The 27,775-nt window shown below is 43.0% G+C and overlaps 1 protein-coding gene across 1 annotated transcript in view; it reads left to right on the top strand.

The window, feature by feature from the left end:
• Positions 1-27,775, top strand: part of HemK1 (HemK methyltransferase 1) — a 190,536-nt gene that overhangs the window by 110,344 nt on the left and 52,417 nt on the right. Inside the window, exon 5 of the mRNA XM_080286109.1 lies at positions 20,151-20,368. Within this exon, the coding sequence (XP_080142235.1) occupies positions 20,151-20,368 (218 nt within the window). The remainder of the gene's footprint in view (positions 1-20,150; positions 20,369-27,775) is intronic.

The following is a 27,775-nucleotide window of genomic DNA, read 5'->3' as shown; positions in this document are numbered from 1 at the left end:
GAGGAGGTGGCCACGGACGTGCTGTAAGTACCTTGTCCACTGCTAAATATTTTCCATACTCACTTCTAATTCCTCATTCTCTGATTCCTTTTCATTTATTTCATGCTTTATGTCCCTTATTTGTGTGAGTAGGGTCTTCATTAGGTGCTGTGATTGTCTGGTAGGGAGTTATTTAGGTGGCTTTCAAAGTTAGGCTGGGTTAGGGTCCATAAGTACCAGTCCAGGAGGCAGGGTCCTAGTATCTGGACAAACCCACTTCCCGGACATGTCTTTGGCTGTATTACATTGGATATTGGGAAGATTACTGTATATATATCCATCCATTCATCATCCAATCCTACGTTGCCCCATGTGGAGCTTAGGAGCCCAAGGCTAGCCAAGTTGGTCCTGACATTTATGATGAGAGTGACCAGCCTCACTCATCCCTGAGTGGCATTACGTGAGCAATAAACCCCAACCATCCCTTGGATATAAACCTTCACCAGCTCAATCCGATTGGAGCGCCGTAATTACCCACTAAACCACCAGGTGCCAAAATTTGGTTATATGGTTATCACCCAGCATAGTAAATGGATTCCTGGTGTACAGGAAACCATTTGGCTTGTCACTTAGTGTTGAGTCACCCATGAGCAGAAGAAAGAGGAAAGAATGAAGGAAAGAAAGACAGAAGAAGGAGTTTAAAGTCACATGTAGGCAGAAGGACAAGGAAAGAATGAAGGAAAGAAAGACAGAAGAGGATAGAAGGAAAGAAGGATGGAGGAGAGGAAAAGGCAAACACCCGAGGGCAGGACGACATCGAGTGAGTGGATGGTGAGTGCCCCCACCTACCACTGTATATATATATATATATATATATATATATATATAAATATGTATATATACACTCAACCCTCGGCTGTCACTCCAAATTGGTCCCGCTATGGCTGCGCTATAGCTGAAACCGTGATAGCCGAATTGAAGAACTTATGGTAATAATTCTAATTGGTGCCATGACCTCAATATTTACCCCTAAGATATCCTTTTTGTACCACATATTAATATATAATAGTCTAAAAATGAGCATGTTTTATATATGATGTGATCACTATTCTTATAAATACCCCTCACAGTTGATTCATTGATGTTATATTTCTTTCCCACACTTCGCTTGGTCTCACCATTCTCTATAAGTTTCACATTTCCAGTTTATCTGCATAACTTAGGTTCTTCCTCTTCTTTATTTCCCTGCCAGGTGCCACAGCATTATGTTGGGTGATGGTAAGGGGACGGGGAGGGGGTACGTTGGCCATGGTCATATCATTAAAAAGGTTATTGTTCTCGCTATCACTGTTCACGGTCTGAGGGCGTGCACTTAAATGGTTTGGCGGGCATGAGACTTGGTCGGGCAGCCAATCAGCACTCGGCTGGCGCTGACGTCATGCGACCAATCACGGAGTGAAGCTTTTGTTGGCTGGGCGGAGCAGTGGAGCCTGGCCTTTTTTATACTTTTGAACATTTGCGGTGATCGATAGCAGGCATTTAGTGCATGATGAAGGTATTTGGGTAATTTTTTATATAGGCGTGATAGCGAGATACGCTATAGCGGAACCCGTGATAGCCGAGGGTATATATATATCATTCATTCATTCATTCATTGCCAGACGCCATGTATCCCAAACGGGGTGGCCAAGGGCTTAGAGTTAATTGTTTTACAGGGAGGGGCACTAATCGTCCACCAACCCCACTTGGCACGTAGGGATGCCAACAGCATCTGGTGTTCCCAGGCGGTCACCCATCCAAGTACTAACCAGACCCAACGTTGCTTATATATTATATATACAGTACAGTGGAATCTCAAACTTCGACAGTTTAGAATTTGATGAATCAAATTTCGATGCATTTTGGGGTGGTCTGCCTACCTTACTTGTCAATGCAAAGTCACGTACAGTAATCCCTCCACTATCCGATGTAATAGAGCCAAAGGCATGTCCGGATAGTGGGCCCCAGCCTCCTGGACTTGTACTTATGGACCCTACCTCAGAAAAACACGTATACAGCTCCCTCTGGACATGCATAGCACCTATTTAAGACCCAAATCACACCAATAAGGGACATAAAAAACTGAAATAAATGCAAAAGAACCATAAAATGAGGTTTTAGAAATGAGTTTATACAATATTAAACATTCTGGGTACTGTACATAAAACAAGTCCCTGGCTCCTGGACTGGTAGTTATGGACCCTAACCTAGCCTAATTCAGAAAAACACCTCCCTACTGCACATGCATAGCACCTAAGACCCTATTCACACCAATAAGGGACATAAAAGAGTGAAATGAGGTGCAAGAGGTACAGTCATGGACAAAGAAACCTGGACACTCAAGGGCTGAGCTGATAGTTTCTTTTTCCTTTTCGATTTCTCCAGTAAATCTTCGTCCATATGAGCCATACTCCCCCATCCCCTTCCTTCCCTCACCTCCTCTCCGTCCTACCCATATGACCCGGGAAGGCTGGTCATTCCCAGGGGACAAGTGAACACTCCTCACCTCTCTCTCTCTCTCTCTCTCTCTCTCTCAATCCCTGATATATATATATATACAGTATATGGTCTTTCTTCTCTCCCTCCTCCCTCCCCCATCTACCATCTCTCTCTCTCTCTCTCTCTCTCTCTCTCTCTCAATCTAAACACTTGCTTCCATCCTTTCTTCTCCCTCTCCTCCCTCCCCCATCTACCATCTCTCCGTCACTGTCTCTGTTATATATATATATATATATATATATATATATATATATATATATATATATATATATATATATATATACAGTATATGTGTGTGTGTGTGTGTGTGTGTGTGTGTGTGTGTGTGCAATTATTATCATAACGAATGGCATGCTGTGAATTGGAAAGTAAAGATGAGGAGAATTGGCGAAAATGGTGGCAGAAGGGAGTAGGCAAGTATGATGGTGGACGTTAATTGGCCCGCAGGGAAATAATGACAGTTCCACATGCTGACATCTCGAGAGGATTTCCTGCAGTTGTTCCCTCTAAATATGTTCCAGTGTTTTAATTTGTAATGCTTATATCACAGTAAAGGCATACTTTGCACTGACGTTATTATTCACTGCTACAGATTATTGAGAGAGAGAGAGAGAGAGAGAGATGGGGGGACAAGTGGTCACTCCTCACCTCTCTCTCTCTCGTATGCAGATCCAAAATCAGGAGGAGTCGCCTCGCATGGGCCAACCAGCCTACTGCAGTTGTTTTCTTTAAATATATTCGTAAGTTTTATTTTGCAATACTTATATCACAGTAATAAAGGGATACTTTGCACTGACATTACTATTCATTCCTAAAGAATCTTGAAAAACAGAGAGAGAGAGAGAGAGAGCAGCTGCGTATACGAAGAATGAAGACGAGCTTCTCATTGTGTGTGTGTGTGTGTGTGTGTGTGTGTGTGTGTGTGATAGCAGAGTAGCCGTAGGGAAGAGGGAGGGATGGGTTGTGATAAAAAAATGTAGGGAGTTGCTTGTGTCAAGGATGCACACACACACACACACACACACACACACACACACACACACACACACACACACACACACAGTTCAAGGTCGGCGGATTAGCGAACTGGTGTGTATGGGGGCAGGGAAGGGGGTATGGGTAGTGCAGCCTGGCAGGTGCAATGAAGAGAGGGTAAACGGGATGGGGGGTGGGGGGGATGGGGGAAAGGAGTCGTGAACGAAGAGTGATGGACAAGCCGGGGGAAAAGAGAAAATATGGCATTTGCCTCGCCTCACCTGTCCAGATTTCACTGTCCATGACTGTACGTTTGGAAAATACAGTACAATATGAAACATTCTGAGTACTTACAGCAAGTCCCTGGCCATCTCGATGAATAACCCGCCTCCTCTCAGACTCTGACAGTAAGAAGGAGTTCCTGAAGCACCTGCAGTACACTGTACATGAAGTCTTGCACTGAACTTAGTCATTTGCACTCAGAATTCCATTCTCTTAACACTGTGCACTCTGCACCTAAAGTCTTTCCGCTCATAAATCCATTTTCTAAACATAATACACTCTAGGTTATTAGCGCTACATTGAAAGTCTGTAAAATCAGTGTCTTTTCACTCAGAATTCTAATTTCTTAACACTATGCACTGTTTTTTTTTCACTGCACAACACTGTAAATTCCCATGTGGTCTAGTGGAGAAGTTCTAACCGTTTAATCACTGTCAGAGTCTGAGAGTAGCTGTTGCAGGTGACTTAGGGGTGCGTCACTGGGTCGTGGTGATGTAGTACCCACTGCAGACGACTCTGGAGGAAGTGCGCCTGAAAGCGCGCACTTCCTCCACAAGTCCCAATGGCCTCATCTCCTTGTCGCAGTCTGGGTGTTCCAGGTAGTCGAGAACGAACTCTACGTGTTCCCGGAGTGCGCTCAGCTTGAGGATGGCTGGAGTAGTGTCACGCTGAGAGGAGTCTGCATCATTGTCGCCGTCCTCATCGGAATCTTCAAGCTGGGTACTGTACTGACGCCTGCAACTGAAGATGCGATCTCGATATCAGACATGGTCTGATACCCAGGATCGCCCTCGTCGTCATCCAACCACTCACACACTTCGTCCACATCAACATCGTCCCCATGCGCACGTAGACGTGCATGGAAGTCATCCACGTCAAAACCTAGGAAATCGTGCTCCACATCCGTTCCGAGAAGCAGACGAGACCAACCATTTTCTAGAGTCTTGACAGGGACTTCCTTCCATGCACTGGCCCAGTTGTAGATGACAGACTCGATGTTATAGCGGTGAAGGTTTTCCAAAGTCCATTGGCCTCGCGTGTCCCGTCCCTCCCTGCGCTCGTCCTCGTCCTCGAGAACAACCATCACCTCGTCCAGGAACTTCCTTCGGTACAGCCTCTTCGTTGCCATGATCACTCCTTGGTCCATTGGTTGGATGAGAGCAGTAGTATTAGGTGGCAGAAACATGCACCTAATCCGGCCATTATCAGCCACCAAGTCCTTGTCGCATGGGTGGGCAGGTGCATTGTTGAGGAGAAGGAGGGCCTTTACCTGATTGCGTGGGATTCCCAGTTTCTCATTCTGGTAATGGATGACCTCCTTGACGAAATGGCGGTGAAACCAGACTTTGAAGATGTGGGCAGTGAAATGCCTTCAAGGAATGGTGCCAAACGACTGGAAGGACATCCATCACCCCACGAAGACACTGAGGCAGCTTTGCACAGCCAGCAATAATGAGCTTAAGCTGATGCATGCCGTTAGCATTGGCACAACACAAAGCAGATATCCGTTGCTTGGAGAGCTTGCGGCCAGGTACACGCTTCTCCGTCTCCTCAGCTAGTGTTCGTAGGCAAAGAGCGATAGAATAAACCAGTTTCGTCAGCGTTGTAGACATGACCGAGGGTGAGGCCCTCCCTTGTGCCGAAACTCCTCTACTCCATCCTCGTTGGCGTCCAAAGCTTCGCCATGAGACTTATGATTGGTAAAGCCATGTCGTAACTTGAACGCGAAGAACCAACCCTCGGATGCCTTGAAGTCTAGGGCTTTGTGAAGCCTTGCGAACTTCTCAGCAGCAGCCTTCAGCTCCGTGCCACACACCAGCACACCAGCAGCACGTTGTTGTCAATACCAAATCAACGTGGAGCGGTCGACTTCAGCATACTTGGGAGTAAGCATCATCTTCCTCTCCACGTTGCGCTTGCTTTTCAATGAGAAATCAGCCGTGTACTGCATGAGTTTGTTTCAGGATCTCTTGATATCAAACAAAGTAGATCAAGCCAGGTTGAATTCACAAAGGATGCGTGAGGAAGACCATCCCGCATCCACCTTGTCCTATATCTCCCTCTTCTTCTCCAGAGTCAAAACCACTCTCTTCCTCTTCTCAGGCGGCGGGGCCATCATCACACACACTAATAAGAGGCACGAGAGCAACAGGAGAGCCTGCAGCAGGTAAGGCGCCACCACAAAAGCGAGCACATGGGCGGCCATGATCACGAGCGTGCACTCACAACAAGGGACGGGCAGTAAGTGGGGAGAATGCAGGGGCGCTCTAGCGGGCGGCGGCGGAACAACGCACCAAAACACAGCTGGCCCGCGCCGTGCTCGCCAATTTAAAATTACTGGCCGGAAAACCGAATTTTTTTCAAATTTTTTGCGGTTTTTGGCCCATTTTGGGAATATTGGATCTCGGGATAAAAATATCCGGTAAGTGGGGATGTCCGGAAAGTTGGCGTCCGGATAGTACGGGGATTACTGTATTTCGATGCTCTCAGGGCCAGACTCCAATCAAAACAAGGAAAGATAATATTTTTGATGCGAACCAAAATGCTAGAAGTGAAGGAAAATTATAAGAAAAAATATGAATCTAACCTAATATCGTATGTGACATATGCTTTCAGGGCCAGACTCCAACCAAAACAAGCAAAGATAATATTTTTGATGCAAACCAAAATGCTAGAAGTGAAGGAAAATTATAAGAAAAAGTATTAGCCCAACCTAATATCGTATATGACATGTGTCAAGAAGAGAATGAAAATCAACATCATTTATTCATACAGTACATGAAGCATGCAATGATATGGTTCCGAGAGAATTCACTGTCAAGTCAATTCGCCGTCAAAACACGGACGATTTCCCGTCAGGACAATTCACACCCTGGATGATTCCCCGTCATTCTATAAATATTATTAATTAATCAGTACTTTAATAACTCAAAGATATAACAAGAGAAATGAAAGGAAGAGAATCAATAGTAGGAATACTAAAACAAAATGAATTACAGGTGGTAGCAAATACAGTAGGCAGAATAGTGAAACGAAGAGAAGTACAGTAATTATGAATATAAGAAGCAACATGGAAATGAACAATAGAGACTGAGAAAAAAATAGTCATGTTGTTTAAGGACAAGGCTCCCAGATGGGAGTAAGCACCAACAACAACAAGTCATGTGCAAGGCGATGCTCTGTTGTCGGTGGCCATCTTGCAACTGGCCTGCCAGCAGCCAGCCTTCTACAGCCAAGTGCTGCACTTTCAGCCTGTACCTTCCACATGTGGACATGCATTTCACTGCAATTTAGTTGTATGTATTTTCTTTGTATTTTCATCACAACTTACCTGTTTCAAGATGGCAAGCAAGAATGGTTCTTCAGGTAGCAGTGGTAATGGATGAGAGCAGCCTGGCACCTCTAAATCTTCGCAGCCAAAGGAGAAATGGCAATACAGGAAGGGGCAGAAATACACCAAATATACACTTGTTGACAGTATGGTAATACAATGCAGAATTACAGTTACTTAACCACAATTATAGTTCATAAAGTTTACTGGGAGTTTGGGCAAAATCATGATTTTAGGTAGTTAGGTTCGGAGGCCCTGGACCCAAACTAATTTTTCCCGTAAGAAGTTCAGCTTAAAATTCGATATTTTCAGTTTCAATGCAGTTTTTTGGTACATATCCCCTTTGAAATTTGAGAATCTACTGTATATATATATATATATATATATATATATATATATATATATATATATATATATATATATATATATATATATATCTATATGCAGTAAGGTCCCAGGTTATGTCACTCTCGACTTGTGTCAATTTTGAGGTTACGACAGTCCGTTACAAAGAAATAGAATAAAATAAAATAAAATAATGAAGACATAAACGTAGAGCTCAGGTTTTAAAGTGTTGCTGTCTGCTGCGACATGTGTCATTCCACTATTCTCTTCTCACCTCTTTATTTCCTCCCCTCCTTTGTTCATCCCCTGTCGGTTCCCCATTCCTGTTTCCTTCCTTAACTCCCTCCCCTCCTCTATTATCCCCCCTCTTGTCCTCATTTTTTTCCCTTCCCATCCATTTCCCCACTAATCCTTAATCCCTCATCTATTACTTGTTTCCCTCCCCATTCCTCTTTTCTTCCCACCTCCCTTTATTCCCTTGTTTTCCAAGTTCCTACACCCATTTATCCTTCTCTTCACCCCACACATCATGCTTCCTTCCCCCCCCCCCTCCGCTTTTGTCCTCCCTTCCTTTCTTCCTTCTCATCCCTTTAATATACTCTCCCCCTTCTCCATTCCATTATCCTCTCCCTCTTTTTTTTTTTCCCTTGTCGTCTCTTTTTCCTTCAATTTCTCTCATTTCTTCCCTTTTCACTCACTTCTATCTCTCTTCTCCCTTCATCATCATCTCGTCTCATCCAACCTGCATTGCCTGTCCCTCATATTTCACATCACGTCCCAACCCCCAAACTCGCTCCCTTGAGGAATAAATGTACGATGTGCAGTCAGAAACTCGAGTTACAAAATCGACTTATGTCATGTCTCAGGAACGGAACTCCGATGTAACCCGGGACCTTACTGTACCTGTAAAGGTTTCATAACGTCCAGGACCCAAAGTGTGTGATGGGGGGGCAGGGGGAGCATGGGTTTCAGTGGAGGTGTCCAATATTTTGACAGTTTAGATATGGCAACCGAAGTTAATCTGAGGTGGTGGAGACCACTAACTTTCCACCCCTTAGCCTCAGAACTCCTTACCTCAAGCCCATCTCTGGACCCTACATGGTATGCATTTCTTCCTTATTGTTCCCTTTTCATCATTTTCAATTAACCTGATCATGCATGTGTGTTTCTGATACTTATCATAACAGTACAGTCATCCCTTAACACTTTCAGGTCTCAAATAGGTCCCAAGGTCATGTTTGAGAGACGCTTTTTTTTTTTTTAAGTCAAGGTTTGCAAATAAAGAAAAAAATATCTTATTCATGCACAAGGAAGTAATACACATGTGCCTATAAAACATTAGAGCTCTACTCACTATATAAGTGCTGCATTGGTTGGATGAGAGCATCCACTTGCATAGCAAGTGGTGTGTGGTAGCATAGGAGTATTGCCATCTCGGTGGTTAGGTGATTTCTTAGTGTGTAGGCAACATGATTGTGTTGTTTGTTTTCATGTTTTCCATAAAAAACAGTGCACTAATATATGTACATTATATCTCACGTGATTTGTGAATGATTCTTGAGATGTTTTCTTTACAAAAAACAAACTAAACAGTTACAAGATCCATATAAAACTACTTACTTACTAGTTACTACTGACTGTTATACTTTGCTCTTATTTTGCTTAGTATTGTCAAAGGCTGTAGGGGTGACTACATGGGGGTAAGCCTACGAGGTTGCCTCTTGTATGTACGTATGTTTATTTAACTGTTGCCAACTCTGTCATCCTGTGTACTTACAGGCAGCAGTAGAGACAGAGATCAAATATTAATTGTTTCTCAAAATTGATAGTGTTATAAGTATAACCAGGAAATGTGAGAATCTCATGAAATATAAATCAGAAAAAGTATGGAGACACTAACAATCATATGATAATGAAAAAGGCAACACTCGCTACACATGTGTGTCCGCCTGGTAACAAATAAATGCATGGTACAGTCATGGACATTGAAAGTTGGACACTCTATGACTGAGCTGATAGTTTCTTTTTCCTTTTCGATATTTCCACTAAATCTTCGTCCATATGAGCTGTACCCCCCAATCCCCATCCTTCCCACACCTGCTGTCCCAGGGGACAAGTTCTCACTCTCTCTCTCTCTCTTTCTCAGGGGAGCGCGGTAGCTCTGTGGTAGGGTGTCGCGCTCGTAATCGTGAGGTTGCGAGTTCGCGCCCCTCCCGGTTGCTGCTGTGCTGGGAGGAGTAGCACTCTCCTGTAACCCTAGCAGGGCTATATGATCTGATGAGGTCTAGCTTGGGGATTAATCCCTTCTCTCTGTCTCTGTCTCTGTCTCTGTCTCTCTCTCTCTCTCAACCCCTGCTTCCCTCCTTTCTTCTCTCCCTCCTCCCTCCCCCATCTACTGCCTTTTTCTGTCTGTCTGTCTGTCTCTGTCCCTCTCTCTCTGTCTCTCTCTCTCTCTCTCTCAACCTCTGCTTCCTTCCTTTCTTGTCTCCCTCCTCCCTCCCCCATCTACCCTCTCTCTGTCTCTGTCTCTGTCTCTCTCTCTCTGTAAACCCCTGTTTCCCTCCTTTCTCCTCTCCCCCCTCCCTCCCCCATCTAGCATCTCTCTCTCTCTCTCTCTCTCATATGTGTGTGTGTGTGTGTGTGTGTGTGTGCGTGCAATCATTATCATGACTAATGGTATGCTCTGAATTGGAAAGTAAAGATGAGGAGAAATATTGTGGAATCCTTGGCGATAATTGTGGCAGAAGGTGTAGGCAAGTATGAAGGTGGACGTTAATTGGCCCTCAGGGAATTAATGACAGTTCCACATGCTGACATCTCGAGGGGACTTCTTGTAGTTGTTCTCTATAAATATGTCCCAATGTTTTATTTATTTTATAATACTTATATCAAAGTTAAGTTATACTTTGCACTGACATTATTATTCACTACTATAGAACCTTGAATGAGAAAGAGGGAGAGAGAGAGAGGGGGGGGGCTGGTCATTCCCAGGGGACAAGTGGTCACTCCTCACCTCTCTCTCTCTCTCTCTCTTTCTCTCTCTCTCTCTCTCTCTCTCTCTCTCTCTCTCTCTAGCATGCAGATCCACACTTAAAAGGAGTTGCCCAGCATAGGCCAACTGGCCTACTGCGGGTGTTCTCTTTAAATATGTTCCAGTGTATTTTTTTTATAATACTTATTTCACAGTAAACACATACTTTGCACTGACACTATTCACTCCAACAGAACCTTGAGAGAGAGAGAGAGAGAGCAGCTGCATTTATGAAGAATGAAGATGAGCTTGGACATTGTTGGAAGGACACAAGTCAAGAGTGAGAGCAGTGGAAATGAGTTATTTAAGAGGAGCCTGTGGAGTCACGTGGAGAGACAGGCTGACGAATGAGGATATAAAGGAGCGTTGTGGTGTGGATGTGGATGTGATAGGAAGCGTTATGAGGAACACACTGAGGTGGTTTGGCCATGTGGAGAGGATGGAGGGCGAAAGACTGACGAAGAGAGTGTATGTGAGTGAGGTGGAGGGGGGAAGAGGGAGGGGGAGGCCGAGGATGAGATGGAGGGATGGGGTGGAGAGGTATATGAGAGAGGGGGGTGTGAGTTGGGAGCAGGGCAGTGAAATGGCGGGGGACAGGGCGACTTGGAGGCGATTTGTTTGTGGCCACCCCAAACGGGATTGAGGCGTCTGGCAATAGATAGATAGATAGAAGATGAGTTTCTCAGGTGTGTGTGTGTGTGTGTGTGTGTGTGTGTGTGTGTGTTCAACCATGATTAGCTCTTCCCAGGCTGTTTAAACTAAAATATTGTGATCTGCACATGCCTGATAGAAGCAGAGGGGTTTGAGGAGCGGCTCGTATCCTTATTTCATTCACCAGCCTCACACAACAGTTTTCATTCATGCCTAAATATGCTACCACAGGAGTGGCTAGGAGACCTCTACCGAGAAAGCCACTATAGTGGCCAGGAGACCTGAAAGGGTTAACATTCATGGGGGTTAGGTAACAGAGACACTCACAAATGTTAAATATCCACGGATATCTGCTTCCCCCCCTTAAAAACACCTCTGTACCACCCATTTCCTTATGTAACTAAAGAAAAACGCTATGTGCATGTTTACAACCACTTTATTTAATACAAGAACACTAAACAACTACTTTATTTAATACAAGAACACTAAAAGTTAAGAATAATGAATAGTGTACTCCTGCATGGCCTTTTCTGACTACTGTGCTCATCCCAGCTCCCTCCAAAAGGAAGAGTGTTATAATTTATTTCATTCACTGGATAATGCCATTACTGTACTAATACAGCCACAAACTGTGCCTGGGATAATGTTTAAGTGTCAGCAGAGTTCAATGAGATTTTTTTTTTTTCTGTAGCCATCTGCGGATATTCAAAACCGTGAATGTTAAAACCGCGGATGTTAAGGGATGACTGTATGTGTGTATTTAGTGGGGCAAAATTGTTATTAAAGAGAAAATTTTGGCACATGATTGGGGTGCGCATTACCTATTAAGGTAAATCCCATAGATTCAGTGCTTTTGTTATCTATCAATCTATCTATTGCCAGATGCTTCAATCCCGTTTGGGGTGGCCACAAACAAATCTCCTCCACGTCGCCCAGTCCCCCACCATTTCACTGCCCCTTTCCCAACTCACACCCCCCTCTCTCATATACCTCTCCACCCCAACCCTCCATCTCATCCTCGGCCTCCCCCTCCCTCTTCCCCCCTCCACCTCACTCACATTCACTCTCTTATTAAGTCTTTCACCCTCCATCCTCTCCACATGGCTAAACCACCTCAATGTATTCCTTCTAATGCTTCCTATCACATCCACATCCACACCACAACGCTCCTTTATATCCTCATTTGTCAGCCTGTCTCTCCATGTGACTCCACAGGCTCCTCTTAAATAACTCATTTCCACTGCTCTCACTCTTGACTTGTGTCCTTCCAGCAGTGTCCAAGCTTCACTTCCATACGTTAGAGTTGGTATCACAATACTGTCATGTAGTAACTTTGTCACTTCCATGCTCACTTCCCTGCTTCTTATCACTGCTTTCAAGGAACCAGCAACCTTTCTTCCCTGCTGTACCCTTTCAAGCACTTCACCCTCCAAACCTCCATCCTTACTCATCACGCTACCCAAGTACTTAAACGTACTCACATTTTCCAATTCCTCACCATCTAACCTTGCTGTACATTTACTGACTTCACCTCTCTCAAAGACCATCACTTTACTCTTACCTACATTCACCTTTAGATTCCATTTCTTACACACTCTCCCAAACTCATCCACCAAGCCTTGCAGCTCTCCCTCGTCTTGACTCAACAACACAGTATCATCTGCAAACATCAGTACAGGGAGTTTCCAAACGCTACCCTCTCTCACCAGGGCCACTCCAACATCATCTACCCTACCTTGTACCTCTTTTATTACCCCATCCATGTACAGATTGAACAACCATGGAGACATGACACATCCCTGTTTCAATCCAATCTTCAAAGAGAAAAATTCACTCGGTTCACCATCCACACTCACTGCAGCCTTTGCACCATCATACATACTCTTCACAGCATTCAGCAACTTCCCATCTACTCCATATATTCTTAATACTTTACACAATCCTTGTCTGTCCACCCTGTCATATGCTTTCTCCAAATTCATGAAAGCCGCATACAACTTCTTTCCCTTCTCTAGAAACTTTTCCACTAAAGATCTAAGAATGAATGTCTGATCTACACAACCTCTTCCCTTTCTAAAGCCTCCCAGTTCTTCTCCGACTAATTCCTCTGTTCTTTCTCCAACTCTGTCGATAAGTATCCTACCATACACTTTTCCTATTATACTAAGAAGACAAATGCCCCTATGATTACCACCCACTTCTTTTTCCCCTTTTCCTTTGTACAAGGGAATAATTATACCTGACTTCCAATCCTCCAGGACTCTACCATCCCCCCAGGCCAATCTGCACATTTTCCACATCCATTCTACTACTATCTCTCCCCCATGCTTCAGCATTTCACCACACACTCCATCAATTCCTGGGGCTTTCCCCAATTTAACTTTCTTCATTGCTTCCACAACTTCTATCCTACTGATTTCTTCCTGTCTTCTCACCTCCCTCCTTCTCCCAACCATTCCCCACCCACTTATGCTCGCATTACTTCCATCCTCTATGTTGTTCAACAATTCCTTAAAGCGTTCTCTCCATCTGCTCACTTTTTCTCCCTTCTCCGTTAATAATCTACCATTTTATATCTTTCACCCCCTGCTAACTTCACTTCCACCATGTCATACTCTTTTCACCTCTTTCCAGAACATTTTCTTACAGTCCCTCCACTTTACACTCAAGTTCCTTCCAAATTCCTCATCCGCTTTCTTCTTACTCTCTCTTACTAATCTTTTCACCTCTCTTTCTTTCTACATACAACTCTCTCTTCCACATCTCAACTTCTTCCACGCCCCTATTTCTCATCCATTCATTATATGCTTTCTTCTTTTGTGCCACAGCCCGTCTCACCGTTTCATTCCACCACGCTGTTCCTTGCACACCCCTCCGTCTTCTTTTCATCCCACACACCACATCACATGCTGCACATATTTCTTCTGTGAATATGCTGCACACACCTTGCACGTCCCCCATCTGCTCCAATTCATATTTGCCCAATCGTTCCTCCATATCTCTCTTATACACTGCCTATTTCTCGTCCTTCTGTAACCTTTCCACTCTCCTTACAAATACTCCTTCTTCCCATCCTTCCCTTCTTCTATTTCTCCATCGTAAATGGATCTTGATTCTTGCCACCACCAAGTAGTGGTCAGAAAGTCCACTCCCCCAACCTCTATAAGCTCTTGCATCCATTACACATTTTTGCATCCTTTCATCCACACACACATAATCAGTCATTGCCCTCCTTTCATTCAGTTCACCACCCACCCTTCTAATCACTCGCCATGTATACCTGTGGATCATTTTGTGCCTGCAGAAGGTATTGGCTATCACCAACCCTCTCCCAGCACAAATGTCCACTAATGCACTTCCATTCTCATCTATCTCAGCAGGCACACCCCACTCACCAACTATTCCATCCACCTTCACATTCCCTACTTTACCATTCATATCACTGATCAAAAACACTCTCTCATTCCTTCCAAACTTTTCCATGCACACTTCCACATTTGTCCAAAACTCTTCTCTCACTCTGCCAGCACGATCCTGCGTTGGCGCATATACACACACAGTCGCCCACATTTGTATTCCAACTTTCAATCTTACCCACACAATCCTTGACCCAACAGATCCATACTCTCTTATGCTCTTCTTCCATCTTTTACTCACAACTATACATACTCCTTCAGTTTTATTATCATGCATTAGGCATCATACCAAGTATGTGCGATAACCAAGGGATCACTACAGTATACCGTCTAAGATTAATTAAAAAAAGGGGGGGGGGGATTACATTCCCAGGTCTTGATGGATAAGGAAGTCATAGATCCTGAAGTCAAAATTTGAAGGCTATATATAGTCACTCTGAGGAAGGGATGTGTTTCATCATAACATACTTTTTTCTATGCATATGATAATTTAAATTTTGAGAACTGGTACATTAGTATTGGAACTTTCATATGCCTTTTTTCTGATAGTTGCTTTGATTGTAATAGGGATAAAATAAAAAAGGGGCAACATGCTCTGAGAAATTAAAGTTCCTGAATCTGTTGATAGATTCTTATTCACAGCATAATACTTTATAGCACAGTTGGTGTAGTAGCTCCCACCCACCCCCAAAAAAAAAGAATCTCTCTCTCTCTCTCTCTCTGCAAAACAGTAAAAATCTATTGGTAGGTAAATCACTGTTGGTAGTTGTACGCTGAACATAACATGTACTACTGCTACTGAATCTCACCACCCAGAACAACTTACACGGCATGCTTGTTGAAGAGAAATGGATAATTTGGATTATAGCATTGAAATTATTGTTTGACAGCTCCTGGTTACAATAATATTGACTTATGCCCCACAGGTCAGATTGGACAATGAAGAAAAAGATGGATTCTGGGATGATTTTGTATGTGTGGTAGGTGGTGTGAGAGACGATGAAATTTTAGCTTTGGGATGGAAGTTTAATGGTCATGTGTATGCATCACCACAAGGGTATGAAGGATATGAGGGATATGTATATGGTAGATGGAATGCAAAAAATGAGTGTGTACTAGAGTTTGGAGAAGCAGTGAACATGAACATGGTTGTATGCAACATGGCTTTTTGGAAAAGAAATGCTAGACTGATTACAAATGAGTCAGGGAGTAACAGTAGCTAGATTGACTACCTCTTGGTCAGGAGGGCTGATAGGAGGATAGTTAAAGTTGTGAAAGTTATAGGGAGTGAAGTGTTTCTGTAGCAACACAAATTAGAATTGCGTATGAAGAGTTGAGAGGAAGGGTGGGACTTGAATGTATTCGTGTTGTGATGAGAAGAGATAGACTGAGATGGTTTGGGCATGTGGAGAAGATGGAGGACAACAACTGGGTGCAGAAGGTGAGATGTTTGAACATGTAGGGTTTGGTTGCTGTAGGCAAACTGAAAAGATCTGGGACAAAGTCATTAGTGTTACCTGAGGGTTAAGGGACTGAATAGAGATGTGTCTGGAGATTGATCAAGGTGGAGAGTCACTATTAGTTGACCAAGGCTGATGCATGCAAACATGTTTGAGCCTGTATACGTTCGTTTTTAAAGGCTCCAACATGCTTGCATGTGTCGGCCTTGGTCACCTAATGGCGGCTCTCCATGCTGCACGATCCTTTGCAGCCTCCCTGTTCAGTCCCTTAACCCTGAGATCACACTTTAATGACCTCGTCCCATGTCTTTCTTGGTCTACCCCTCATAATCCCACCCCCAATATTAACACTTCTCACTTTCCTCACCCAATTATCATCCCCCATCCTCTCCACATATCCAAACCATCTCAATCTACCTCTCCTCATCACAACACCAATACACTCCAGTCCCATCCTACCCCTCAACTCTTCCATCGTAAACCCAGCCCCTCCAGGCCTTGGACGCACCTCCCACTTCACCAACACTTCCCTCCACAGACTCCTCTTGAGCACCTTCCCCAGGAGCATCAAAGTCACTCACGTCGGCCATAAACCCTTCAAAGTCCAATGCTGACACTTCTGACATTGCATCCTCTTCATCCTCAACAGTAGAATGCCTGGGAATTTCTGTGCATCAACATGACGACACATGAAACGCTGTGTGAGGGGTTGTTGCACACTAATAGAAAATGGCATTTTTGAGCCACTCCTTGCCTCTGCCTCGCATTCTGTGCGGTAAATTTGTGCATTCAAGGGTTTTTGGTTATGATTTTTGGTCACTCACGCACAATGCGAATCGCGCACTGTGATGATGCGCACTGTGCGAACCTACTGTATGTATATATATATATGCACCTGGTGGTTTAGTGGGTAATTATTGCGCTCCAGTCGGATTGAGCCAGTGAAGGTTTATATCCGAGGGGTGGTTGGGGTTTATTGCTCATGTAATGCCACTCAGGGATGAGTGAGGCTGTTCACTCTCATCTTAAATGTCAGGACCAACTGCCTAGCCTCGGGCACCTGTGCTCCTCATGGGGCAATGTAGGATTGGATGATGGATGGAAATATACTGTATACGTATCTCTCTCTCTGTCTCTATTTATATGCATTATGTACAGTACTGTGTTATGGTAAACTCTCAGTTATCCGTTGTCACAATATCCAGCCCAATGCAATATCCGGCACTGCTATCTTGGCTCTGTTAAAGCAATATTCGGCAATTTTATGCAATATTTGGTGCTGAACTATGACTTAACTGGCAATCCTTTGCAATATCTGGCATTGAGGGATCTCAGCTGGCTTGTAAGTAGTGGCCAACTGGCTCCAGAAGAAATGCCAAACTCAGAGCCAATGAAAACGCCCGCTACGTGACAGCCAATCAGAATCCATTGTGGGTGTGGCTTATCCTGCACGCCAAGAATACCACCGCGCTCTCATTCTCATCCATGGATGTCATAGAGTCAAGACGTGCCTGTGTGCTACTGCTCTTCTGACCATGTAGTTGCCAAACCTTGGTGCTTTGACTCACTCTTTGGTTTCCTGTGTTCAAGCTAGTGTACTGTATTGTATTGCAAAGCTAATGGCCTGTCGTTGCTCATGTCCCAGTGCCCTATTGCGATTGTTGCACTACAACTGTGCTGTATTGTGTACTGTACTGTTTATGAGTGCAAATCTTCCAGTGCTGTTTCTCACCATCGATGCTAACACTGGTTGGGTACATACAATAAGTACACTATGTACAGTACTTTATTATTGCACTGTATCATTACTGTATTGTTTTTATGTGCTTAGTTTTCATCTTTTACTCATGGTAAAGTTTTTAGGATAGAGGATCGAGACAGATAGGATCACAATATCTGGCTCAAAGTTGCATGTTGTGCCAGATATGCAATATCTGGCATTTCACTTTAACTGGCTTAGGGCTTCATTGAATTATAATGGATAATTGAGGATTTTCAGTATCACATAGCATTCACTGTAGTTGCTTCTGTAATGTTTGTTTTTTTTAATTTATGTCATGTTACCTCATCATTAGTACTGAAAATATTGTCATTTTTCATATGATACTTGCTGGCAACATCAGCAAAAATAATCCTGTGCATCTTGAGTTCATACTAAAGATTCTTCATGCATAACAGCATAAATCAGCAGCACATTAATATTATATTCAATAGATTTGTATATTACCTTGTATCACAGACCTTAACCTTTAGCCACTTAAAACCATACCAGGCAGCTAAACTACATCTCACAAAGGGTTACCAGATCAAAAGGCTTGCAGCAGGAAGGCTGATAGGGACAAATTTCTGTTGCCAACTGTAGTGTACATCCATTTAACTTTAGCGCTGTAAATGTCATTGAAAAACATCAAGTGGCATAGGAGTAGTAATAGTGTTTATGAAGGTAACTTAATGAAAGCATAGTGTGTATGAAAGCACTCATGCAACTAAACTTGTAAAACGTATAAAAGTACAGACTTCACGCATGTTTAATGCATAAGAGAACTCCAAACAGGAGAAGTAGTTCATATGTATAAAGTGCACATGAAAGCCCTGAGAAGGTTAATGTATGGATGTGAGACATTGGAATGACCTGAATATGAGAAATGAAAAGTAAGCAGTTGAAATGGAATTGTTAAACAGTGTGTGTGTTGGTTGTACAGAGTTGAGAGTGATGTGTGAAAGATGTTGAGTAAGGGAGACTATTGATCAAAATGGTAAGAGAGTGCATGCTAGGGTAGTATGAACATAACAAAAGAGAGTGATAATGGTAGGTGGTGGTGACTATCATCGTGTCAATGTATTGCTGCCTACTTCTTCCTTTGCCTTTGTCATTCTTTTTCAGTGTCTGCCTTCCTCGCTTCCTATTTTTCCCATCTTTCCTGTCGCTTTTAATTTCAGTACTCTTCTTTCCCTTTCAGGTGGGTTTATAGTGATAAGCCTAATGGTTTCCTGTAAGCCAGGTCACCATGTACAGTGCTGGGTGGCAACCATATAACCCACCCATATGAGTTCCCAGATTGTCAACAAATGGGTTGACAGAGGGTTAGTGCCCCTCCCTGTAAAACAACTAACACAAAGACAAATGGCCACCCCTTATGGGACTGTAGCATCTGGCTGTAGATAAATGAAATATAGATAGGATGGTGAAATAGGTGTTTGTAAGTCCAAAGGTAGGGGCAAGCATGGTACTTTAAGAAGATTGATTGATGTGTTAAATTAGAGTGGGAGAAATTGAGGTATGGAAGTCAGTGAGGCTGATGAAGTGACAAAGAATCGAAATGGATGAATGCACTATGTACAGTATGGAGAAGCAAAGATTTAGCACTCCTATTTTAACTTGGTATTCAACAGAATGACTACCCAAGACATGTAGGTAAAGTGCATTTATGAAAATGATTACAAATGTGTTTGTAGATATATGTGCCTGTGAATTGGAGCCAGGGTTATGATGGCTTGAGTGATGCATGAGTGATTAAGCAACCCATTTCCCAGGGATTGCTGTTGGTAGTTCACCCACGCTGAAGCTTTCTCATTGTTGCTTGATCCTACCTCACCCATTTTTTGGAATAGTGGTGTTGATAATGATAGTGATGATTGTGATAAGAATTACAGAATGAATCAGTTCTTGCTACCCCCCCCCTTTTTTTTTATACATATATATATATATATATATATATATATATATATATATATATATATATATATATAGAAAGCCCATGTTTATGTGGTTCATTGCCTATTTGGCGATGCTGAAGATTTCACGGCTTGAATTATTTGAGCGAATGGATGTAAACCAGTAGTTTAGTTGTTAGTTGATAATATACTTTTATGTGTTTCTGTTTTTATCTTTGGACCCTAACTACTCCTTTAAAGAAATAAAAATGGAGATGATATAATGATAATGATGTCAGATTTTTTTTTTCTTATCTGTTGAATACTTCTTGTACATTATTGTTATTATTAGTAATGTTATTTCCTAGGGTCAGAATAATAATAATTACAAAGCTGGATGACCTTAAAACTTCTGAATAAAGAAGAAAGACCACCTTAGTTGTTAAACAAAAGGCATCAGACAAATTTAACCAAATTTAGAATTTCAGATAGAGTGTGTGGCAGTGGACCAGAGTCGGATTGCAGTAAACTTAGCAGAAGAAAATGCTAACGATGTGGGAGTGCTGGGGCGCATGACACTGGTGGAAGGGAAGGTAACCAGTAATGCCTCAGTCTCACTGCCCCATGACACATATGACCTAGTAGTGTCTAACCCTCCATATGTACTCAGGAAGGATCTTACGAATCTGCAGCCAGAAATCATGTTGTAAGTATATAGGTTAAAAGATAATCATTCCCTGAGCTGTATGGCTAATGTATTAATCAGAGGTACAGTACTACATTATGAAATCTGACAGACAATTGAAACCCATTCTATAGGACCTAAGGTGTTAATCTCACCTATGGCCAAATATGCTTACTGATATGCTTATTAGTAAGATATGAATGAAAGGAAGGCAGTGATTGATTATATGTGTGTGGATGAAAGGATGTGAAGGTGTGTAATGGATGGAAGAGCATATAGAGGTTGGGGGAGTGGACTTTCAAGTTCCAAGTAAAATGGAGAAATAGAAGAAGGGAAGGATGTGAGGAAGGAGTAGTTGCAAGGAGAGTGGAAAGGTTACAAGAGGATGAGAAAAAGACAGACTGTAAGAGAGAAATGGAAGAATGATTGGGTAAATATGAATTGGAACAGATGGGGGACGTGGAAGGTGTGTGCAAGATGTTCACAAAAGAAATATGTGCAACATGTGAGGTGGTGTGTGGGATGAAGAGAAGATGAAAGGGGTTGCAAGGAACAGCATGCTGGAATGAAGAGGTGAGACAGGCTGTGGCCCAAAAGAAGAAAGCATATAATGAATGGATGAGAAATAGGGGCGTGGAAGAAGTTGAGACGCGGAAGAGAGAGTTATATGTAGAAAGAAAGAGAGAGGTAAATAGATTAGTAAGAGAGAGTAAGAAGAGAGTGGATGAGGAATTTGGAAGAAATTTGAGTGTAAAGTGGAGGGACTGTAAGATAATGTTCCGGAAAGAGATAAAGAGAGTTAGACAGGGTGGCAATGAAGTTAGTAGGGGATTGAAAGGTAAAAATGGTAGATTACTAGTGGAGAGGGGAGAGAAAGTGAGGAGATAGAGAGAACATTTTAAGGAATTGTTGAACATAGAGAATGAAAGTAATGTGAGTATAAGTGGCTAGGGAATGGCTGGGAGAAGGAGGGAGATGAGAAGACAGGAAGAAATCAGTACGATGGAAGTTGTGGATGCAATGAAGAACGTCAAAATGGGGAAAGCCCAAGGAATTGATGGAGTGTGTGGTGAAATGCTGAAGCATGGGGGAAAGATAGTAGTAGAATGGATGTGGAAGATGTGCAGATTGGCCTGGGAGGAAGGTAGAGTCCTGGAGGATTGGAAGTCAGGTATAATTATTCCCTTGTACAAAGGAAAGGGGAAAAAGAAATGTGTGGTAATCATAGGGGCATTTGTCTTCTTAGTGTAATAGGAAAAGTATATTGTAGGATACTTATTGACAGAGTTATGAAAACAGCAGAGGAATTAGTTGGATTTAAGGAAGGGATGAGGTTGTGTAGATCAGATATTCATTCTTAGATCTTTAGTTAAAAAGTTTCTAGAGAAGGGTTTATATCCAAGGGATGGTTGGGGTTGATTACTTATGTAAAGCCGCTCAGGGATGAGTGAGGCTGGTCACTCTCATCTTAAATGTCAGGACCAGCTGCCTAGCCCCGGGCTTCTATGCTCCTCGTGGGGCAATGTAGGATTGGATGATGGATGGATGGATGGAAAGAAATTGTATGCGGCCTTCATGGATTTGGAGAAAGCATATGACAGGGTGGATAGACAAGGATTGAGGAAAGTATTAAGAATCAGTGTAGATGGGAAGTTGTTGAATGCTGTGAAGAGTGTGTATGAGGGTGCTAAGGCTGCAATGCATGTGGATAGTGAACTGAGTGAATTTTTCTGTTTGAAGGTTGGGTTGAAACAGGGATGCTTTATGTCTCCATGGTTGTTCAGTCTGTACATGGATGGGGTTATAAAAGAGATACAAGTTAGGGCAGTGGATGTTGGAGTGGCCCTAATGAGAGAGGGCAGTGTTTGGACACTCCCTGTACTGTTGTTTGCAGATGATACTGTGTTGTTAAGTGAAGACGAAAGGGAGCTGCAAGGCTTGGTGGATGAGTTTGGGAGAGCATGTAAGAAACGGAATCTAAGGGTGAATGTAGGGAAGAGTAAAATTATGGTCTTCGAGAGAGGTGAAGTCAGTGAATGTACAGTGAAGTTGGATGATGAGGAAGTGGAAAATGTGAGTACTGTACATTTAAGTACTTAGGTAGTGTGAGGAGTAAGGATGGAAGTTTGGAGGGTGAAGTGCTTGAAAGGGTATAGCAAGGAAGAGAGATTGCTGGTTCTTTGAAAGCAGTTATAAGAAACAGGGAAGTGAGCATGGAAGTGAAAAAGTTAGTACATGACAGTATTGTAATACCAACTCTAATGTAGGGTAGTGAAACTTGGACGTTGTTGGAGGGTCACAAGTCAAGAGTGAGAGCAGTGGAAATGAGTTACTTGAGAGGAGCATGTGGAGTCACAAGGAGAGACAGATTGACAAACGAGGATGTGAAGGAGCGTTGTGGAGTGGATGTGGATGTGATAGGAAGCGTTAGGAGAAACACAATGAGGTGGTTTGGCCATGTGGAGAGGATGGAGAGTGAGAGACTTGCAAAGAGAGTGTATGTGCGTGAGGGGAGAGGGGGAGGGGGAGGCCAAGGATGAGATAAAGGGATGGAGTGGAGAGGTATATGAGAGATGGGGGTGTGAGTTGGGAGCTGGGCAGTGAAATGGCGGGGGACAGGGTGACATGGAGACGATTTGTTTGTGGCCACTTCATATGGGATTAAGGCATCTGGCAGTAGATAGATAGATATGCTTTCCAAAAACATATACCGTATATGCTGGTGTTTAAGTCAACATTTTAATTGCAAAAAAATCTCTGAGAAACTAGGGGGTGACCAATATGTCGAGCATAATAATGTCGATACTGTACATGGCATAGACAAAAATAAGGCCGTGGCATGTACCGAAGGAGGGAAGTATCACTACTAGCAGGCCTACAGCCATTCGGTAGGCTACTAATTCTGTCATGCTAGTCTTGTACCACAAATTTTATGATAGACCCAGGCTTTATATATAGTACTACCTGTTACGTGGTTAATTTTTGTATCCGAGACATGGTTTTAATAAAAACAAATCATGGTTACTAGTAATTACCAGTGTTTACACCTTAAATGTGAGGAGTATCTTATGCTGTGAGCCCTTCCAGGAACATAAACAAACACCAGCTAGGTAACGGCTATTCGAGACGGTGAATCTGATACTCTGTTGCTGTAGGCTTTCCATGGATAGAAACATGTGTTTCAAACTGTTTTGATATGTGATCGGTTGCACACCACATTTGTAATAGTCATGTAATGGAAATTCTAACGTAATAGCTGAAAATTTCATATTTTCAGTAACAAAGATAATATGAGGCGCTCTGAGCCAGAGGGGTGACCATGCATTTTGCTTATTTGCTTTGACATCTAATTACCAAATTGTAATATATTTTAAACATGTCATGTTTACCACCATTTTAATTATCTTGGCTAGCACTTTCATGCTAAACAATAAAATGCATATAAGTATAATTTTACCATTGTATAATTAGCCATGTCAAAGTTTAACAACTAATTACCAAAAATAAGCAAAATGCACTGTCGCCCCTTTGGCTTGAAGCGCCTCATATAGAAAGAAAGACTACGTTGTGGAACCTACCAGTATGGAAACTACTGTAGTGGAGTCCAACATGGACAGTTGATGCAATACCTCCAACAACTCATAAGTTCTGTCCAACAAATTACTGCAACTAGCCACTTCCAGCAGACGTTAACGAAGATACAGTGATTACTGTAACCAAAATTACCGGTATTCTTACATATAAACCTTTGAAAGTATGAAGAAAGTAACATATAGGTGACAGCAGGTAAGGAACATCAGTCTGAGTAATAACCAATGAAACTTGGGCAATAGTTTAGCTGAGGCATGACGTTGACATAGTTACTGGAAGAACCAACCCTTAACCTTATACTGGACTTGGTTTGACAGGAAGATGGAAATGGTGGTGCCTTATTCTGAGGGTCGATTTATCTGGTGAATATTGGCCTAAACCTGAATTTCATCTCAGAATATTAGGGGTTGACTTATGTGCCAGATCAGCTTATACACCAGCGCATACAATATATATATATCACACTGTTCAGAGTTAGAACAGACATAAGACAGTGACCTTAGAAATGCAACATTATGCACTCACCTTCACTGATAATGAGGACTGGTTAGGTGTTAAGGAAGGGGTCCAAGGCTGAGGAGTTTGGGTTATGGGTAGCTTCTAACTTCAGTGCATCCCTGCTAGGCAGTGAAAGTAGCAGGAAACTGCTCAGAATCACCGTTGTTGTTTTATGCCTTTCTTATGTATATATACTGTATATACTGTACAGTAGAACATCCTTAGTCCAGACTATATGGGGGGAAGGGTTGTCCAGATTTGCCAGTCGTCCGAACTATCTGGATGATCTCCATCCCATATGAAAAACAGTTTCTACATATGGTATTTGTTCACTAATTTCATATTTATAAATATAAATATATATACACACACACACACACATACAGTGCTCGTCAGAAGTATCGAGCGCCTATGGCAGGGCGCGCAATACTTATGGCCAAAAAAGAATCACCCGTTTTTGGTACTAAAAATTGAGCCAGATGTTTGAGGCACTAGCATGACATCACGGGAGCTTGAGGCCTTACTGCGTGCTGGTTGGTTCCCGCCTCAGTTGCCTACAGGCTGCGTGAGAGAGAGGAACTCCACCACATCTCCTTCTCTTATTGCGCCATTTTTTACCGAGTGTCCTGCAGTGTTTTGGCTTTCGCCACTTTGTTATGGCACCTACGCGTGAACTGTCGAATGAAATCATATCCCAGATCATTGCTCTAAAGGAGGCAGGCCACCCCACGAAGGAAATTAGTGAATTGGTTGGTGTGGCTCGATTGACAGTGCATAGGTGTTGCGCCCATTTTCGAGTGGAAAACAGTGGTGACATTCCCACAAAGAAACCGCGGTCTGGTAGGCCCAGGAAAACTTCCCCGGGGTCTGTTAATGTTTTAAAATGTGCAGTGGAGTCTAATCCAAGTGTGAGTGCAAGGAGAATAAAGGAGAGCAGCCTGGAAGTGTTTGGTGAGGTTTCTGTGCGCACAGTGTCTCGAAGAGTCCATGAACTTGGTTACACAAGTCACAGGCCTGTGAGAAAGCCTCTTCTTACACGTTACCAGCGACTTCGTAGGCTTGCCTTTGCTAACAAATACCTTAACTGGGGTGAGGAGCAATGGTTGTCAGTGTTGTGGTCTGATGAGGCAACGTTTAGTGTTACCTGTAATCAAGGAGCACGGGTGTATCGGCGCAAAGGTAGTGACCCGCTTGACCCCCGTTACGTGGAAAGCACAGTTAAATACCCTGATTCACTCATGGTATGGGGTTGTTTTTCTGGTAAAGGTTTGGGGAAGCTTGTTGTGCTTCCCAAGAACTGCAGAGTGAATCAGGATGTTTATCTGGAGCTTCTTTGTGATCATTTACCTGAGTCCTTCAAGCTCACAGGTGCACGAGTGTTTCAGCAGGACGGTGCACCTGCTCATAAGATCAAATCGGTCACCAATTGGCTTCGTGACTGCAAGGTATCATTCATGAAAGACTCACCAAGCAATAGCCCAGACCTCAACTCGATAGAAAACCTCTGGTACCTCGTAAAGAAGAATCTCCAAGGGAAGGACGTGAGCTCTCTGCCTAAGCTGGAAGCTGCCATTCTTGACTCCTGGGACAAAATACCCCTCCAGCACCTCAGGAACCTCACCCTTTCACTTCCAAGACATCTCTGGTCTGTGAAGAAGTGTAAAGGATACCCTACGAAGCACTAAAGGTAAATAAAATGCATTACAGCATTTATGTGTTCTTTCAATGTTGAAAGGTTATTTCGTAGGAGGGACGCAGGGCGCTCAATACTTCTGACGAGCACCGTATATATACATATACATACAGTATATACACACCCACCGCAAATTTATTTAGGATCGACACACAGAATTGCTACGGGAGAGTTGTCTGTCTCTGCTTTATGTCCCCTGCAAATCGATTTAGGAGCTACACGCAGAATTACTATGAGAGAGTTGTCTGTCTTTGCTTTGTGTTTCTACCTCTACCTAGTGAATTTTTTGGGCATGAAGTAACTGGCAACTCCTCTGGTGTTGGCAGGGGGTGGTGAAACACTCAGCATGTCGATGCTTGCCCAGAAGCTAGAGTGGAAGTATACAGTATGTTCCCATCATTCCGAGCTTGCACCTCCCTCTTTTTTCGTATGCATTACTGTTTGCCCTGTTATTTTCCTAGAGTCGAGTTGTCATGCCTGGAAAGTACTGCTCAAGGGGTGAGAGGGGCCGTAATATTGCATGGAGGTAGGATAATGCCCCTGTCAACATGATTGGTGAACAAACTGGACATGCAAAGTTGACTGTCATGAAGATTCTTGCTGCAGTGCACAGCCTGCCACCTGATGTCGTATCAGAGCACAAGCATGGCTATGGAAAGAGGAGGACAGCTTCCAGAGGTACAGATATGCTTCTGAAGAGGGAAGTAATCAAGAATCCTCAACTGACAGCAGCAGAATTGAAGAGAATGCATCCCCAGCTGTTACGTCTCAATTCGAACTATCCAACACGCTTGCAGAAGGAGCTGGGTTTGCCATACTGTCTGCATCTCACTGACCGCATGAAGAAGCAGCGCATTCAGTTTGCCAAGAAGTATGCACACTGGACATCGGATGAGTGGAGAAAAGTTATGTTTTTCAATGAAAGCACATTTCAAGTTTACCAGATGCGTTCCGCCAAGGTTCATCGCCCTGTCTCCTGTAGTTGATATGACCCTGCTCACACGGTGCCAGCTGTTAAGCACCCACAATCAGTAATGGTATGGGGGTGTTTCACAGGTGAAATGGAAAAGAGAAGCCTCTACTTTCTTCCTAAGAACTTGATGATGAATGGTGGCTGGTATTTTCAAGTTCTGAAAGATCATTTGGTAAACTTTTTTGCTATTCATGGGTGCGACTTTTTCATGCATGATTCAGCTCCATGTTGCAAGTCAAGAAAGGTGACAAAATGGCTTCAGGATAATCGGAATGAGGTCTTCAACTGGCATGGGAACAGTCCGGATCTACATTCGATATAAAACTGCTGAGCAAAGATGAAGAAAATCATGGCAGAGAAGAAGACACACAATCTGGACAATCTCAAGACTGAACTGACAAATGTTTGGTGCAAAGATTACTTTAGAGATGTAAATGATTCCATGTTGAAATGCATCCAGCTGGTCCAGAAAAACAAGGGAAACATGATTTCATATTAATGAATGGTATTTCATGAAGCAAACATTGTGATATACTATGATTTCTGTGTTTTTTAATACCTTGTGGGGGAGGTCCTAAGTCAATTTGCGGTAGCTGTATATATACATGTATATAACATATATATGAAAATAACTGAACAAAGTTTGTAGTGCTGTATTATGTAGAGGTAATGG

Source organism: Coenobita brevimanus, chromosome 110, assembly GCF_032717465.1.
Source record: "Coenobita brevimanus isolate Jiangsu-jjx chromosome 110, ASM3271746v2, whole genome shotgun sequence".
In the NCBI taxonomy this organism is placed as follows: Eukaryota; Metazoa; Arthropoda; class Malacostraca; order Decapoda; family Coenobitidae; genus Coenobita; species Coenobita brevimanus.
This window is presented reverse-complemented; position numbering and strand designations above follow the sequence as displayed.